The sequence below is a fragment of the Excalfactoria chinensis genome, chromosome 6 (assembly GCF_039878825.1).
Source record: "Excalfactoria chinensis isolate bCotChi1 chromosome 6, bCotChi1.hap2, whole genome shotgun sequence".
Lineage (NCBI taxonomy): Eukaryota > Metazoa > Chordata > Aves > Galliformes > Phasianidae > Excalfactoria > Excalfactoria chinensis.
The window spans coordinates 14,247,476-14,264,782 of record NC_092830.1 but is presented as its reverse complement, the minus strand read 5'-3'; the positions used below and the strand labels follow the sequence as shown (position 1 = coordinate 14,264,782).

The 17,307-nt window shown below is 39.0% G+C and overlaps 1 protein-coding gene across 2 annotated transcripts; it reads left to right on the top strand.

Annotated features, from left to right (window-relative positions):
- The first annotated feature begins 1,023 nt into the window (after positions 1-1,023).
- Positions 1,024-16,525, top strand: SLC25A16 (solute carrier family 25 member 16). 2 transcript variants are annotated; one of them, XM_072340561.1, is made up of 9 exons: positions 1,024-1,243; positions 2,118-2,210; positions 4,441-4,574; positions 6,302-6,365; positions 11,612-11,733; positions 12,245-12,311; positions 13,096-13,258; positions 14,165-14,233; positions 14,964-16,525. In XM_072340561.1, the coding sequence occupies exons 1-9, from the start codon at positions 1,150-1,152 to the stop codon at positions 15,118-15,120; spliced, it is 963 nt and encodes a 320-aa protein (XP_072196662.1). In that variant the 5' UTR covers positions 1,024-1,149; the 3' UTR covers positions 15,121-16,525. The 2 variants fall into 2 exon arrangements, with proteins under 2 accessions (XP_072196662.1, XP_072196664.1); XM_072340563.1 differs by lacking the exon at positions 1,024-1,243 and adding an exon at positions 1,452-1,653.
- Positions 16,526-17,307: the final 782 nt, after the last annotated feature.

Sequence of the window (17,307 nt, the reverse complement as noted above, 5' to 3'; positions counted from 1 at the left end):
CTCGTTACTTAACCCACAGGATAGTTGCTTTCACATTAGAGAATAAACACGGTAACTTGAGCAAAAATGATGAGTTTCCCTGGTGTATTACCAATGTAAGAAGGCTGAGTCTGAGAACACGCTTCAGATTTTCCCAGTAAGAGAAGTCCTTGCACACCCTTGTTAAGTACTTTTTATGACTGGGAAAAAATGCGCATCGTAGCAGCCACTCCCCAAAAAAGTAATGATCAAACAGAACAAAGTAAAGTTTTCCAAATGCTTCAACAAATTTAATTTTTAAGGAATGTAACCTGTTAAAGGAAAAAAATACTAATTTCTGCTGAATGCAATTTGACATAAGCAGAAAGAAAAATGTTCCAGCAGATTCGTTTGGGAATGAGTTTCTTGTGCAAGCATCTACTGTTTTCTTCTTATTGAAAGACTGACCTTTAAAAAAGGGATTTTGATATGTTGAACTCTTAAAACTCGGCTCGATGAGGATGGGGCAAAAAGCACGAGCAGCACAATGGTTGCAGAAGATGCACTGGCAGCTGCCAGCGTTGGCTTTCTGAGCAGCGCTGTGTAGGTACGGTGTCCTCACCTGAGGACCAACTTCTGTCATCAGCTTTTGAAAATAAGCTGAAGTGAATATCTCCTGGTAAGCCCCACGTGTTGTACTCAGCAAAGGCATTGTGGGCAGCCAGAAAAATCGCCAAGAAAAACGTTGACATCTGCAGAGATGATTCTGGTATTCATCACGGTGATTGTGAAACAGATTGCTTTCGTTGTTGCAGCACTCGCTTCCCTTTCTGATGCGTTCTGAAACTTGCGCACTGACACCGAACGTTTCCACTCGCGTAGGGTACGAGGTCCTAGGGAAAGCGCCGCGCTGCGGGGCGAGGCGGTCACGTACACGCTGCAAGAACGCCTGCCACGTGCCCGAGCCTCACGGTCCGGCCGATCCGAGGCGCAGTTCCCGCGGTCCGCCTCGCAGCCTCTGACGCGATCGGCAGGCGCCGCAGCGCGGCCCGGCGGCCCGGCCGTGGCTCGGCGCGGCGCGGCCTCAGGGAGGGTGCCGGCCGGCCCCAGCTCCGCCCTCGCTCCGCGGCGGCGGCCCCGCGCGGCGCCATGCGCTGCCCGCTCGCCGCCTGAGGGAACCGCCGCTGCCCCATGGCCTCCCCGGCGGCGGCGGGGCCCGGCGCCGCGCTGCCTCCGGGCCCGGCGCGCCGCGACTTCTACTGGCTGCGCTCCTTCATCGCCGGAGGTGGGTGCGGGCCCTCCGCTGCCCGGCGCTGGGCCCGTCCTGCGGGCCGGCTGGGGCAGGGCCGCTTCTACGTCAGGGTTCCGCAACGCTCCTCCCGGGGCTGCGTGACCTTGGGAAGCATGGGATTGTTTAAATGTATTGTTCTCTTCGCCCCTAACGTGCTTAGCTTTTTGCAGGCGGGTGGTTTGCATGCGTTTCGGAATCGGTGAGAGGCCGGCGTAGCTGCAAAGTGTGTGTGCAAAGGCCCCGAGCCGCCGCTGTGACGCCGGGGCAGCCCGCTTGTCGGTGCCCCGAGAGCTGGCGGCTGTCAGGCTGCGGTGGTGCGAAGGAAGCCAAGCCGTACGGCAAACCACGCCGCCAACCCCTTGCAGCAGAAGCGCGTCGTGTTCTCCCTGCGGGGTGTTGTCCAGGTGTCTTGTAATGTGGCGAGGAGGCATGAGGTTTATTTCAGGCTTTCTCGTGATGCCGCTCATAGCTGCGGCTCTCGCTTTCAGCCGGGAGTCCCGGGGGAACGTGCAGACGCAGCGTGCCGCTCTGGGGAGCTGCAGTGCCTGCACGCCGCTCGGGCTGGCACGGAGGAAGCAGGCGATGTTCTTCGGCAGCTTTCTCTGGAACTTACTGCTGGGACCTGAGCGGCCAATTCGTGGCTGTGTGGTCGTGCTGAAGCAGATGGTGCTGATTTTCAGTCGAGCTTGCGGAGTCGTGTAACATACTTTTAATAGGGGACTTTTGCTCCTAATTGGGGCTTTCTCGACTTAGTAATTATGTTTCTCCTTTACCTACTCCATTTAAAAATAGCTTCTAAAAGTCCCTTATTTATCTGCTGAGTCAAAAGGCTTTGGCATCCCATTGGTTTTTCTCTCCCTTTGGAAAGGTGTTGCAGGATGCTGTGCCAAAACAACCACTGCACCACTGGATCGAGTGAAGATCTTGCTGCAGGCTCATAACCACCATTACAAACACCTTGGTAAGATGGCTGCTGCCTGTGTCATCAGCATTTTTAAAGTGTGGTATGTGTCACGTAGATTTGTTGATTTATTACCTGATCCGACTGTGATAAAGAGAAGTGCTGATCAGACAGTAGGTTGTTTCCAGTGAGCAGGTCCCTTTGCCATACATTGTGTTAAAAAACACAGCAGTGTTTGAGGAACACCCTTAAATAGGAGGCACTGAGCCTGTACAAGTGATATCGGTTGCCAAGTTAGAGATGTTAGAATAATCCTTGATACTGCATAAGAGCTACAGCTTGATCCTCCTCTTACTGAAGTCAGCAGGAGATTGGTGATCAGAGGTTCAAGCTCAGGATTGTCTGTGTAAAAGCTGCCACTGCTGGTAACCCGCAGTCCTTACAGGTGGTACTAGTGTGCACGGCTTGTGGGAACAGGTACTTTTCAGAGCGTGAAAGTCCTTGCAGAGGCACTGGTGTTTACAGAGCTGTGACTGCTGAGCCCTGCAAGACTCCTGCACTTACTGCTGCAGGCAGAAGTGTGATTGATCCATGTCGAAAAGCGGACTTGTGCTTTGCATGGGGTGATCTGTGTTCAGCATCTTTGTTGCATCACGGTGAGAAAAGAAACTCAGAACTGGCAGCATGTTCAGAACTAGTCTCTGCGGGGCTGTAACAGTGCCCTCTTGTGCGTAATATTGGAGATATTTTATGTCATATGTTCTTCAAATATGTTCTAACTTATGTTCAGAAACTCAAGTGTGTATCAAGAAAAAAATGTTTCTGATTTAGTTAATTTCTTACATGTAATCAAATGTAGAAGTTTTTAATTTAAAGATCATATTTTAAAGGCTGGAAAAACAAACATTGAAATGAAATACAAGGGTGGCACATTACTGTTGCTGTACCAAGAAGGGAGACAAGAGGCACTTGACAGCTTGCTAATACAGTCACACAAGTGTGCGTTTACATCTTCAGCCTGACAACTGAAGGCTGAAATAATTGGTTTGACTAATATTTTAATATTATTGTCTGTTTAGTTGGTATGGTGCCATCACTGGCAAGCTCGGTCTTAGATTTGTTCCTACACACGGTGCTATGTATGATTTTGATCATTAGAAATGTGTTTCACTCAAGTGTTCTTGTTACATGTTAGCAAAGAAGAAAGTTACATAGATGGCATACCTGTTAGTGCAGAGGGAGAGTAGGTTCGTTCATCACAGCCTCACTGTATCTGATTCCTGCCCTTGCTCTGTGGAGTTCATGGCATGTGGATCTCAGCATGTGCTGTAAGAAATAAAAACAGTAACTCATCAATTCTAGTCACAGCATAAGCATTTTTAGGGGAGTGTAATAACCTGAACCTAAAGATAGGTTTCATATTGTATTCTTAGGACCTCTGAAACTGACGTTTACTTGATTTAATTTCTAAATGGAAGCTGATCATCGGCCTTTTTTGTCTTTTTTGCCTTAAAAGAAGAAATGTTTAAGCTTTTTCAGGTTAAGCTCTACTGTTACTAAGTAGCTGTGGATGAATGTGAAAACTGATCTACTGTTATTGTTTGTTCCTTTCTTTGAGAGAAGAAAGGCAAAAAAACCCCAAAATGTCAGTTAGATAGCATGTGTGTGTAGTTAAAAATACGCTCATCATAAAGCTGTAGGTTTTGACCTGACTTTGTGTGATCTTGGATTCATGCCTGTTAAGAGGGAGTAGGATTGCTGCTTCTTAGCACGTCTCTGGGACACTAAGTGTAAAATGCCAAAGTTGTAAATAATGAGAGTCTGAGAGTTGTTCAATTAATTTCCTCAGTGATGGTATCTACTTTCTTATTTGGCATGTAACAACAATTGAACGTTTGCCCATTATTTTACATTTTTATTTTAAATTGATTTTTGGTTTAAGTGAAATGTAACTCAGCTTGCTTCTGTTGCTGGCTGTAGCTTTTGGGTGTGAATACTATCATCTGCAGTAGGATTGCTTGTAGTCTGGGTCAGCGTGGGACTTGAGATGCAGGAATTCAGAAAGCTCACTGAGTCTGAGGGGTGGGGAGGTTGGTAATAACTTAACCTTAAACCTCTTCCTTCTGTTAATGGCTGGGCATGGAAAAGTGCATTTTCCACTCTCTGTCGTTACATGAGCAATGAGGTTGGGCTTTATTTCTGTGCATACTTTCCTGTAGTCAGTAATTCTTGCTTGATTTTTTTTCCCCTCAATGTAATTGTTGAATATCTCTTTTTGCATTGCTGACAGGAGTGTTTTCTACGCTGTGTGCTGTCCCCAAAAAGGAAGGTTACCTTGGGCTGTATAAAGGAAATGGGGCAATGATGATTAGAATCTTTCCATATGGTGCAATTCAATTTATGGCCTTTGACCAATACAAAAAGGTAGTGGAATTTATTTTGTTTTCTTTTTTTCTTCCTACTGGTGACAGTGAATACAGACATTTTTTAAGTGATAAAAACTAACACTGAAACTTCTGTGTGTTTTATTTCTCTGCACGTCTTCTCTAAGGTCACTCGATTTTATCTGAATCTAACCTTTACAATGTCAGGGCAGCAGTGAAACTGCCTGAAGTATTGCTTAAGGAAAACAAAATTCCCAACAGTTTTTGTAGCTTTGTATTGTATATTGTATGTGTGCCTATGTGTGTGCATATATATATATATATATATAGAATTAAGTTTGCAGTTGTGCTGCTAAAAATAATGCTTTGCAGATGAAGTAGGAACAAAATAGAAAATGTAAGCTCTTTAGTGTTTATTATACTGCATTAGAATTCTTAGTATCTGGTGGGTAGTATATCTGTAACTTGCAAGTCTGTCTGGCTAAATGACTGTTATGTTTGACGTGAGAAATGACTGTCAGCATAGATAAAAATGAGCTGGAAGAAAAGATGTGCTTATTTCAGGGGCCTGCAAAATGTGCATGTTCCTTTCTGTTCTCACACATTTACTCTTTCATAATGCATTCATAATAAATCCCTGCAACATTTGTGAAATGTCACATGTTAGCATGGCTGTGTTTTTAAGCATATACATGGTGAAAGGTGCAATGTTACTGTTACGAGCAATTTCATACTTGAAAGGACAAATTTAGTACCTAGTGAAGTAAACAGTAAAACCTTTACTAGACAGTAGGTTTCAGATTGGGATTCCTTTTCCAAAAGAGCAAATTCCAGCAGAGTGATACAAAGAGCTAACTGCAGTGAGCTTGGTATGTTCTTTCATGTGGTGTAATTATAAATGCTGTTGATCAAAACATTGTGCTTGTTTTATGCTGTGTTGAACAAAAGAGTATGTGATATGCTTTATAAGGAGATGATCCACAAATATCAAGATCAATATGAATCCACAAATATCAAGAAATCATTTAACTTAATAGCACTTTCTTTTATCTATTAATTAACAAACCTTAAAGATGCTTTGTAGGAGAGTTTAAAAGGCAAAAACAAAACCAACAAAACAGTTCTTTAAGAAAGAACAAATGAAATGATCCTAGGAATGATTCATCATAAGATTAACCACTTCTTAAAATTTCTAAGTTATTTGATGTAAGTCTGAAAGCTGGTTTCTTTCTTGCAAGGCTTTGTGTATTTTAGGAAGTTCTTGTTCTCAAATACTTGTTCGTTCTCCCTCTTTGTTTATTTTACTTTTATTTTTAATCCAATTGAAGTCATACAAGTTTCTTTATTAGGGTAAATTTCATGTGCTCTGCACGAGAGAGCAGTTTTTCTTATCAAAGTGTAATTCTTAAGCTTTGCTCAGCGTTCTTTGCACCCTGTAATGTGAAAGAGATAGTATTCAGTTTGTCTTGGTTGAACCAGGTTAATAACTTGATATGCAATCAACGAGCTTCTGAAGTACAAATCACTTCAACTGATTGTTCTGCCTTGCTGGAGGAATGTTGTTCCTTTGGTGCTCTTAGTAAGAAACTGGTACCAACTGATATTTTCAGTAAGCTTTTAGCAGTGATTAAGTGCTCTGGTTTGAATTTGTAGAGTTGTAAACTTGTAGGAGCTGCAGAGTTTGCATTCGTGTGCTAGTAAAATGCTGTGATGCGTTTCCCTGTATTTTCTTATATAAAACTATCATAAATGTTCCATATTTTGTAGGTAATAAAGAAGCACCTTGGAATTTCAGGGCATGTGCATCGATTGATGGCTGGATCCATGGCAGGTATAGCTTTGTACTTGCATTTCAGACACTGTCTCACTGAAAAGTCAATATTTATTTAGAGGATGATTGAATAAGTTTTCAGGTCTACCTTTTGCAAATTTGCATTAAGTAAAAACACTCGTAAATGATTAATGTAACAGTTATCTAACTGAAAAATGCGTATTCTTTAAAGTTGTTCCAACACTGAATTCCCTGCTGTGATATTTGTGGTGTTCATTGTGGCTTGTGAAAAGTGACCAATCCAGTCTCATCAGGATGAAGAACAAAGATGGAGGTTTGAGCAGAATTGGCTCATCAGCCTCTCAGTCATTGCTGTTAGGTTGAACATAAACCCAGAAAAGTTGAGAGATTCTTTGGATTTCCCAGAAATGTTTATATTTTTGACATGTGACGTAGGAATTTGTGCAGTAGCAACAGGAAAAAAATGATTGTAAACTGCCAGTAATAAAAGTGGTTATACGAGTCTGTTTTTCTCCTGCTGGTCATTTCTCAGCCAAGGTAGCTCAGAGTAAACAGAGGAAGTTAAATAGTAGTGAGCAAATTTTTAGTCAGGGTGGTTCTTCGTATTTGTTTTTACATTGTAAAGCAGTCTTTATACATACTGACCATTGACTGTTCTTCCTTAGTTGTGATGTATGAAAATGTAGTTTCTTTTTGAGGAGGAGAATGGAAAAAACAAATGCTACTATTAGTTAAACTAGAAAGAGATGTGGAAGTATTTTGTTTTGCATGCCATCTGAGGAAAGGGAAAGAGAACAAAAAGAGGCAATTCAGAGATCTTAAAATCTAGGAAAACTTTGAAAAATCAGTGAACTCTGTCAGTGTTGACATGCAGGAATTCATTCCATAGATTCCATTCATTCCACCATAGGATCTGGTGTAGTTTTGAGTATCTTTCTAGTTAAATCAGTTTTGTGTGGTTAGAGTGACAGAAGTAAAATCAATATACATTGCTGTCTGGTAACCATGATCAAATGACAGGATTAATGTGGTACATTATACTCAGTAGTCTGAGCTAGACATAGGTGTGCAGTGAAAATGAATATAGCAGAATATAGCACACAGGTATAGTATATTATGGCATCACTGAGTATTACTAAGGTATTTGTTTACCAGGTAGCATTAGTATATAGATAAGGAGGGTCTGTATTCCAGCAAGATACATGGGAAGAAGGAGTCACCAAGAAGAGCACAGAGTCCAGAATCTTAGGTATAAAAGTTCTCTGGAATTGCAAACAAGATGAGAAGACTTTTAAATGCAGCTAGGGATATTTCTTGCTTCAGCCCCCATGTAAGGGTGTATTATTTTGTTTCTTACGTGTTTAAATGACTAGAGGAGAACGTGCTTCATGCACCTTAGTGTTGGTGGAGAGATCTTTACAGTTTCACAAGAGGTAACACTGTGCAGCTGAAAATGGCTAGCTCTTGTGTCATATTTTTTTGTTGTGCCCAGCCACACAGCTGGCTGCATTCATTTGAGTGTATGATACAGTTACTTAAATCTTGCTTGTGTCGGTTTTTCCAACATTGCTAACAGTCAGCAGACCCGAATCAGCTTCAAAATGGTGGGAAACTTTTAGGTATCTTTTGTAACTGATAAATGGGATCAAAGGCTTATCCACAGGGAAAGGCAAGGCGGGGAGGTAGTGGAATGAGAGTCGAGAAGAACCTATTGTAATGCATACATTTAAGGAGGCCGAGCTGAAGTTACTGGGGAAACTTCAACTCTGAATTTCCTGGGTCTTGTGTGATTCAAATTTCAGCTGTAACACCTCATTAACAGATAAATTACTCATAACTGCTTTTAAGCAAAGACAGGGCTGAGAAGACAGAGAAATCATAGATGATAGGGGGGTCTAGGAAACAGGTAGTCAAATAATGCTTGTATTGCGGAACGACTTTGCAAATCTGAATCTTTCAATTTTCCTAGTGAAAAATGTGAAGTAAAATACAGAAGTGCCCATTTTTTCCCCTGCACTTGATTAACCAGAAAAAAAAAAAAAAGCCTGCAAACCAAAACACACAAACGAACTAACAAAGACCCTAATATAGGAAGCCTGGTGGTAGGTTGTTTGGTTTTGTTTTACTTAATAAATGCGATTGGAAAATGTTCTAGATTAGGAGAATGATGCAATGTCAATTTTAAATAGGATGTAAATAAGTCATTTAATTGAGTCAATATTTTAAAACGATCTGGGTCTACTTTTTCAGGTGTGATTTAGCAAGAAATACAGTTAGGTATTAAGTGCCTAGACATACCTGGACTTGTAAATCATGCAGTTCTTCCACCTGTCTGATGCATGTTTTTTGTCATCAGCTTTTTCCGTCTTCATATAGTTCGTGAAGCTTTGTTTTTTATGGAACACGCTTTCTTGATAAATTAATCTCTTTCATACTTGTGAAGGAATATGTCTCCTGCAGTTGAAGGCTGTGACTTTTGTTTATAGCGTTTGAAACTGCGTACCTCAGAATAACTTGGTAGTACTAATTTGGTCTATGTAGAGTTCAGAAAAACACACACATCAAATATATTTGCAGTACCTGTTCTTTGTAAACTTGTTTCACTTGTTATTTCCTTGCCCTAGCTATTCTATTTTTTTATTTCAAAGGCAGAAAATGGAGGAATAGTAGGGAAATTGTGAGACAGCTATTTGCCTGTACAGCTCATCTCATTGTCAACTTGCAAAGTGTGGACAGTCTAATACCTGCTGTGCTTCATTTATGCTTAGCCTCAGTGAGAGTTTGTGCAACCCAGTATCTTGTCCCCAGGGGTGGTCAGGGGTGCTTGAAGAAGTGATCAACTAAAATGTTCTCTCCCTGACAATTTCTTGACTTCAGTGCGGTAGATACTTCTGAGTCAACATTTGCAATGAAAAAGTTGCTGTATTTAAAGAAGTGGTACCTTACAGGAGGAGGAATGGTGTTTGTCCTGTTATGATTATTTCAGATGAGATTTCAGATAAAGATGGGATTTGCTGTATGTGTCTCTGAACTGGGCAGAGACTTCCAATTCTGACCTGTTAAACCAACCGTGGGAGAGATTTCTAGATAGATTAGCTGGAAAACATTGTTTCCCTGGGAGAGGGATTCAGCCTTAAGGTGTTCTGGTCTGTCTTCTGTTAAGTCATAGTCTTTAGGGAGTAGAGATGAGATTACTGTTTTTTGTAAACTTCCCCAAACCTGACTACTGTTCCTCACAGAGAGATAATGTCTTTCCTGAGCCTCAAAGGAAGTCTGGACCCTTCCTGGAGCATTTAGCTCTTATGAACAGTAAGCAGTACCATGCAACTCTGAGTTGCTTCAGGAAGCATGTTTTGTAGCTTTTTCAAACTGCAAAGACTAGAAATCTTTTCTTTTCCTCTCCAGAATCCAGCACTACACACTTTTAATGTAAAGTGAAAAAAACGAGTCCTATTTAAAGGTCTTGTTTACTGGATATGACTTCTTTCAGTCTTGTCTGATTTTTTTCTCACTTGTGCTGTTTTTGGACTTAGTGTTGACTATTAGTACTTCTGCTCGGTCTCTTTGCTTGTCTTTGTACAGAGAATATTCCTGGGTGCTTATCAGTGCATGACTGGAAAAAAGAAGGGGAATCAGTTTGTGTTTTGTATTAGGATAACATTCCTGTGAACTCTTTAAGCTCCATAAAAGCCTCTTCTTTTATCTTTTTTTTCCCACCTTTTTACTGAAATTGCTTGAATTGCCAATTTTACAGTACTTATGGACATCTTGGAAAATTCCTTGGGAAAAGGCTGCGAGGGTTGAGTTTAATAACATAGGTCGGTGGAAACAGTCCTAAGATTGCTCTGGTGTTTTGCAGCTTCCAGCTTTTGAATCCCATGAGTGAGACTGCATCAGAAATCAGCTGCAGTTGCTTGCTTTATCTGTTCAGAGGGACGGTCCAAAATATCTAAGATGATGTTTTTTGTCTTCTAGAATAAATGTTACTGGTAGGATACTCCAGAAAGACACAAACTCAGTTGAAGTTGTTTTTGGTTTTTTTCCCTAACCCCCATCTGATGTTGATGTTTTATGTCAGATCCTCCTTCCACTGTTCAGCAGTTGATCGTTCTCTCTCCAGATATGCAAGTTAGCGCTCTTTACTGAAACTGCTGTTGTTTTTATAAAACTTTGTTTCAGTTTTGTCTCCTTCCTGTTGTGGCTTTCTCCTGACCGTATGTGAGAGGGGGGAAATCATACACATACAAAAAGAGATACGATTATAACAGACTATTAAAACTTCAGAGGAAGTGCAGTTTCCTACCAGCGCTCAGAAGTTGCTCATCTTCTGTAGGATCAATTAATAGTGTTCTTTAGATGTGGAAGAGCAGTTGCTGCTAGAAAGCAGAATGTGAATCACAAGTGCTTTTGCTTTCTTTCTCTCTTTTTCTCAGTTTCATTTTTATCATTTCCAGTGTTACAACACCAGAAAATAATCTGTTTTTAATAATGCTGTTTTAACCATTCCCTCCATATAATCTGTCCGTAATCAAGTGGCTTAATTCAAAGACTAGCTGTAGGAAGGACTTAGTGTTCAGGTAACTGTTAGAGGAGTTATTCTTTGTACTGGAGGTATGTTTACAAGATGATAAGTTGATTCCTAAGATTTGGGGTTTTTTTTTTTTTTTTTTTTAAATATCTTGTTAAGTCTCGAAATAGCTGTTTTAGTTTTAAAACAGGTCGTGTAATGTGAACTATAAAAATACAGCAATGCAATGCAGTTCAGTACTCTTCATGACTAGGCTCCCAAATTGACTTAAAATACTGTATTTTCAGGTGCTGTAGATAAATATATCCAGTAATCACATATTTGAATTTTGACACAAGTTGTTGGAAATTAACCATATTAATGGTGCTTTGTTTATTTACTAGGTAATGTAGGATTAGATTTTGTGGTTGCAGTCCAGTAAACACTGATGCACTTGACTAACCATATGTTTGTGGGCTATAAAGAAGACTGCTTATGTGAAACAGTTAAGCCTGTAACTCTGGAGAAGAATCAAGGCATAAGCCTGCAGCTTCAGTGAACACCAAGTAGAAATATAAACTCTTTGTGTGTTGCTGAGGATCCTGTTTGATAAGTGGGTGTTCAAGTATTTTTTCAACAAAATAATGGGTGTATGCAATAGCAGAATGTAATAACATTCACTGCCACAAAAGGAAATTCTGATTTTCAAAATAATCCTAGAAACAGATAAGGTGTAGGTGAGTTTTGTTTGCTTGTTTTGTTTTTGTTTTTAATAAAGGTATTACAGCAGTGATTTGTACTTACCCTCTTGATATGGTTAGAGTTCGTCTGGCATTCCAAGTAAAAGGGGAACACAAGTACATGGGAATTATCCATGCATTCAAGATGATTTACACAAAGGTATTTTTTCTTTTAATCTTCAGTCCTATCAAAGCAAAGTATTCTCTTTAAATGATGTTGCACTGCACTGAAATTAGTTACCAGGTGGAAAATGAGTTCACTGCGTGCACACTGAACTTAATGTAAAAAATGATCTGGATGCTTCCTTCTACTTTGGCTGCTAAGATTTAGCTAAGACTGATATAAGTGGGAGATGAAAACAAAGAAAAGCTGTTTTTCAGTAGCACATAGAAATGTTACCAAAGTATCTGGGGAGGAGGGATATGTGTAATGCAGAAATGTCTCTGAGGTTATGATGTCAGGTGTAGATTTTTTTTTCCATTTTCCCTTCTGTATCTCCTATAGAGCTAGGTAGTTGTCCCATCAATTCTTCGGACACGAGAAATGCAGCTTGCTGTTAGCTCCTTGTTGCTACATGATGCTAGTCAGATTGATGATGTGAAGCAGTTGTGTAGCTTAAGACATTTGTTCTATTTCTTGCCACAAACGTGAGTGTATTTTTCTTTCAAAGGAAGGTGGTTTTAGTGGGTTCTACAGAGGGCTGATGCCAACTGTTGTAGGAATGGCTCCATATGCGGGTAAGTTAAAAACAGCACACAGCATTTATGTGCACTGCTAATTTTGCTTAATATATTTGCACGTCAAATTAAGTAGCTTGCATTAAAACCAAGGCTTTTGCATTTTACTGAACTGAGAGGGGAGGCCACTAGAAGCGTTTGTGGGTGTTTGGTCTAAATTGATCAGTGTGTGTTGAAGTGCCTTCAGTAAGCAAAACTCAGGTTTTCTGAGACTTGGAATTAAGAGTGAAAGAGATAAAGTAGTAGTTCTCTCTTCTGCTCCCCATATTTACCCCCCAAAAAGTGTTCAGGTTGTCACTCTGCATAAATCCATAAGGGGCCACAGCCCTGTACATGGTGGAGTCTTAGAGGCTCTCTATTGGCTCCATCTCCTGGAGACTTCTGTATAAATACTTAGCCAAGCTAAAGCAGTGGGTGATATGGGATGGAGGAACATCAGAAATGACTGCTGAAAAAACACGCATCTTTAGTCAATGAGACATGTTTTTCAGTTAAACAGATCTTAGGGGTTACTTTTAACAGCAAACCAGTAATGTAAAAGCCACAGTTGAGATTAATTAAAGCACTCTTTTAATGCTAATTGTAAGCGGTAATTAGTTTGGACAGAAATTATGGAAAAGCTCTAAGTATTATTTATCTGATTCTCTTACTTAAGAAAATCTTCTGATAGGATTGGAAAATAATTTATTTTTGTAATGGCAGCTTTTTGTTTATGACTATGATAAGTACATCAACAAATATTTTCCTCTTTTGTGAAAGTACATAAAATTAAATTTCCTTTTAGGTTTTTCTTTTTTTACCTTTGGTACCTTAAAGAGCATTGGACTTGCTCAAGCACCTAACTTGCTTGGACGGCCTTCCTTAGATAATCCCGATGTCTTAGTTTTGAAAACACACATAAATCTGCTGTGTGGTGGCATAGCTGGAGCAATAGCTCAGACGATATCGTAAGTTGGGGTATTGATTGTTATTTTTTTATATAGATGTTTGTTTTAGAAAAAAAAAAGTGTTTTGTCTGAGAATATGATCTTTATAACAAGTCTAGTGTCAATAAGGTTTTTTTCAGTCAGAGGCTGCGGTTCAGTTATTTCATGTTGTTTCACTTAATAAATATCTATTTAATCCTCAGGGGCTTTAAAGATAAATGCAATGAGTCAATTAAAGCAAACAGACAAAACTAAAGTCAGCTGGAATCTTGTTCGGCATGCTATGAAATTTGGACTATTAACATCATTTGCATAACTGTATTATTCCAGTATATTTTAAGATGGTATAACCTGCAAAGTCTAAGAATTGAAAAAAGAAAGCCTAAGATATTGTGTTTGGCGATACTTTGTTATTGCTTTGCCCATTCCCTCCATTCTCATACTGTCCTTGCCATGTTTTCTTTTGGCCACAAATCAAATCAATTTGGTAGACTTCTGTGGCATCAGTTTTTCACTATATCACACACTGCATTGCATTACATTACATATGTAGCTTACATTTTCTGTTAATCTCTAAACTGTTAATTTTATTTTTCATTCAGGCGTTTTCTCCCTCCAGTGTCGTACAGCTTTATACTCTCATCTGATCTTCATGTGTCTTCCTTTCTCGTGCCAAATGGAATATATTAAGAGATCTCATTTGCCGGTTTTGGTTGTATAGGGGGAGTCTCCCTTTTTGGAGAACTTTCAGCTGTGTTGAGAATCTAAGCCGAATTCCTGATTCGCTGAAAAGTGAGCTGGGAGGTTGCAGATGGACTTCTTTATATATAATATACATATTTAAATTAAAAAAGAACAAAAACACAATGATATTCACATGGTCATCACACATCTGGTTGAACTGCTGTTCAAATATCTTCTCTGTAGATACCCCCTTGATGTAACTCGCAGGCGAATGCAGTTAGGAGCAGTTCTCCCAGACTCTGAAAAGTGCCTGTAAGTTTTTTCTTTTCATCTTTAGTAACTGAATTTATAGATACCCGAGTGATGTTAAATTCTTGAAGACAAACAAACAAACAAACAAACAAACAACCCAGTTGCTGTGCTGTTGATTTCTTCATGCTTTTAGTGAGATGCTCTGTTTCCACAATTGGACAAAAATAAACACAAAAATCAAAGTGTGCTTTTGTGTTGTTACTAATACTGTATATGAAAAATCGTTATGTATATTTTTACTCAACTAACTGATCCTTAGCATCACTAGGATTCCTAAGGGACAAACTACCTGCTGCCACTGAAATGATACATTTAATGGAGCGGAATCTCAGTATTATTTTATGTAATACTACTTTATTTAACCTGCTTGATTAACCTCTATTACAGTAATGTTGCACACACTGATTGCAGTTGGAGTTCTTGCAGTTTTTTAGTTATATGCTTCATTCCAGTAGAATTTATTCCAGTAATACGTATTCATTCCGGTATTCTTTAGATGGAATTCCACCACTCTTTCCAGTTTCCAGCCTTTGAGCCCAAATTTCTTGCAGAAGCTCTGACTGTCTTATGAGTCCTAAAATGATTGTCATGCTCTGCTATATGGGGTCACGTGTTTTTCCATATGTTGCTTTTAAGAACCAAGTGAAAGCATGTTTTATATTTATAAATAAAGTGATTCTGACTATCAAATATGTACCTTCAATAATGATTCCAGTTTCTGTTTTTCCAGTACAATGGTGCAGACACTGAAATACGTGTATCAACAACATGGAATACGAAGAGGATTGTACCGTGGTCTCTCACTGAATTACATTCGTTGTATCCCTTCCCAGGCTGTGGCTTTCACCACGTATGAACTTATGAAACAATTCTTGCGCCTCAACTGAACTTTTTTAAGCTTTAATGTCAAAGTTATATTGGTGAATAAATTACTTGAAGTGAAATATGTATGATACTGTGGCACTGCTGTTATCGGACAACTTAATTTTATTTGCCAAAGTGTGGTTAATTTCCTGGAGTCAAAGTAGGAGACAGATCATAATAAACATTAGTTAGCGATAAACATTTTTTGCACTTAATCTTATAGGCTTCATTAGATAAACGTTAAGAATTGCACAGTTTTAAAATGACACCCACATTTGATCCGGGTTCCAAGCTGTTAGTTGTTCGGCTTTATCACCGTTCCAGGAGTTAAACACATGATTATATTGCTTTCTAAGCTACTAGTTAGACATCTGTTCTTCCTTAACATTTACATGGATTAAACTTATTTGAATAAAATGGAACAGTTTTCTTATTTGACTACTTGCCAACTCTGTTGAAGCTGAACTTGTTAGACCCCAACTGAACCGTCTTTTCTTTTTGCCTTTTGTACGAGTTTTCTGTATGCTAAGAACAAAGCATGTATCTTCGTGTGGGTACATATAGGAGCTTTGTGAGCCTCTTCAGTAACAAATGGCGAGATGTATTTAACATCATCGGTAATCTTGCAATTTAGAAACCAGTTTCTTTGCATGCATTCTAGTCTAAAATAAAATCTTTAACTACACAAATAAGATTGGAAAACTTGTACAGTGACAAGTGCTAGAAGAGATCTTAAGGCAGTTAGCATGTAATCTTACAAGGCATTTCTGTACCTTTTTCTGTAGAGCTTAATGTTCTCAACTCAGTTTATTGAAGGCTTTGAGTATGTGACCTACTTTGAAGGACTGGCTCTTGTAAACAGGTCTGTCCCTACCTTAAAACGTGGTGACAGACAGGACTGCATGCTGCTGCACTTATCTACTTAGGCATATGGACCATTTAGGCATTTGGAGAGGAAAATGAAGATTATATTAGAGTCTGTATATGTGTGTATGTGTTATTTCTAAAGTATGGTATGCAATAGACTATTTCACTTTTTCTCCTGCAGTTCCTTGCAGAGAGAGTTATTGTTCAGACTCATTTATACATAATTTGCATTGGTACTCCTGATTTTATTCACTTGAATTGGGAAGCTGTAAAGCATTGACTTATGTGATATAAGTTATTTATTTATTGCAATATTTTTAGCAGTGTCCTTTAAGAATTGGTAATGGTTGTATTAAATGAACCGGTGGATTATGTGATCAATTTGCTTTGTTTTGAAAAAATGGACAGACTGGACTTTGAGTTATGGATCTCAATCCAACTTTTATGACTCATTTTTTTTTTCTGGTTTCTTAAAAGTATCTATTGCTTTTATATTTAACAATACAATTACGGGCAGAGAACAAGATGTATTTGAATTTATTTTATTAAAAATTTTGAATGAATATCTTTGTGTGATTTTTGTGTGTGCGTGTAAAGCAGAATCCAACATACTCATGCTTGAGAAGAAAGCAACAGTAGAGTGTGTCATCAAAACAACTGAGCAGCATACGGAATGTGAAAAATCATCCTACAGTGCTGTGTCTTCAGCAGTACAAAACAACTTAAAGTGTGTTAATAATTCTGCTTGAAAGTACAAAAATACTTCAGAAAGGTCAATGAGAGGAAAAAGAGCTGGAAGAGACCTGTTTCTAATTTTTTTTGGTAGCTATTTCTCACCTTTTTTGAAAAAGTTATTATATTTCTTAATCAGAACGCTGTTTTGAGTATCTGACTACTGTATTTCATATATCTGACTGGCTGTATTCCCCATGGTAGTCCATTTTACTGTGACTTTCAAGTGTCTATTTTCTGCTTTTAAAATACTAATAGATATACACATCATTTAAATATATTCTATGTATGTAAGCTCTGAGGAGTTTTTCATTGCTACTGAAGACCCAACATTTTAGCCAAAATGCTGGATTTGAGTTCATCTTCCATATGAATGGTCCCTACTGGAGAAGGTGAGGTTACTTCTTTTTAACCACTCTTTTACCACACTGAAGTTACTGGACTGTCAGCAATTGAATGTTAAGGAAGCTGGTGGTCATTAGTTTATGGTTTTATTTTCAATCTAGTTCTAGTTTTTCAGATGTTTCACAGCACAGCAATCAAACGTGTTTGTACACATCCTTCCTAGAAACTTTAGAAATTATTATAAATTGATGCAATTGCTTCAGAAT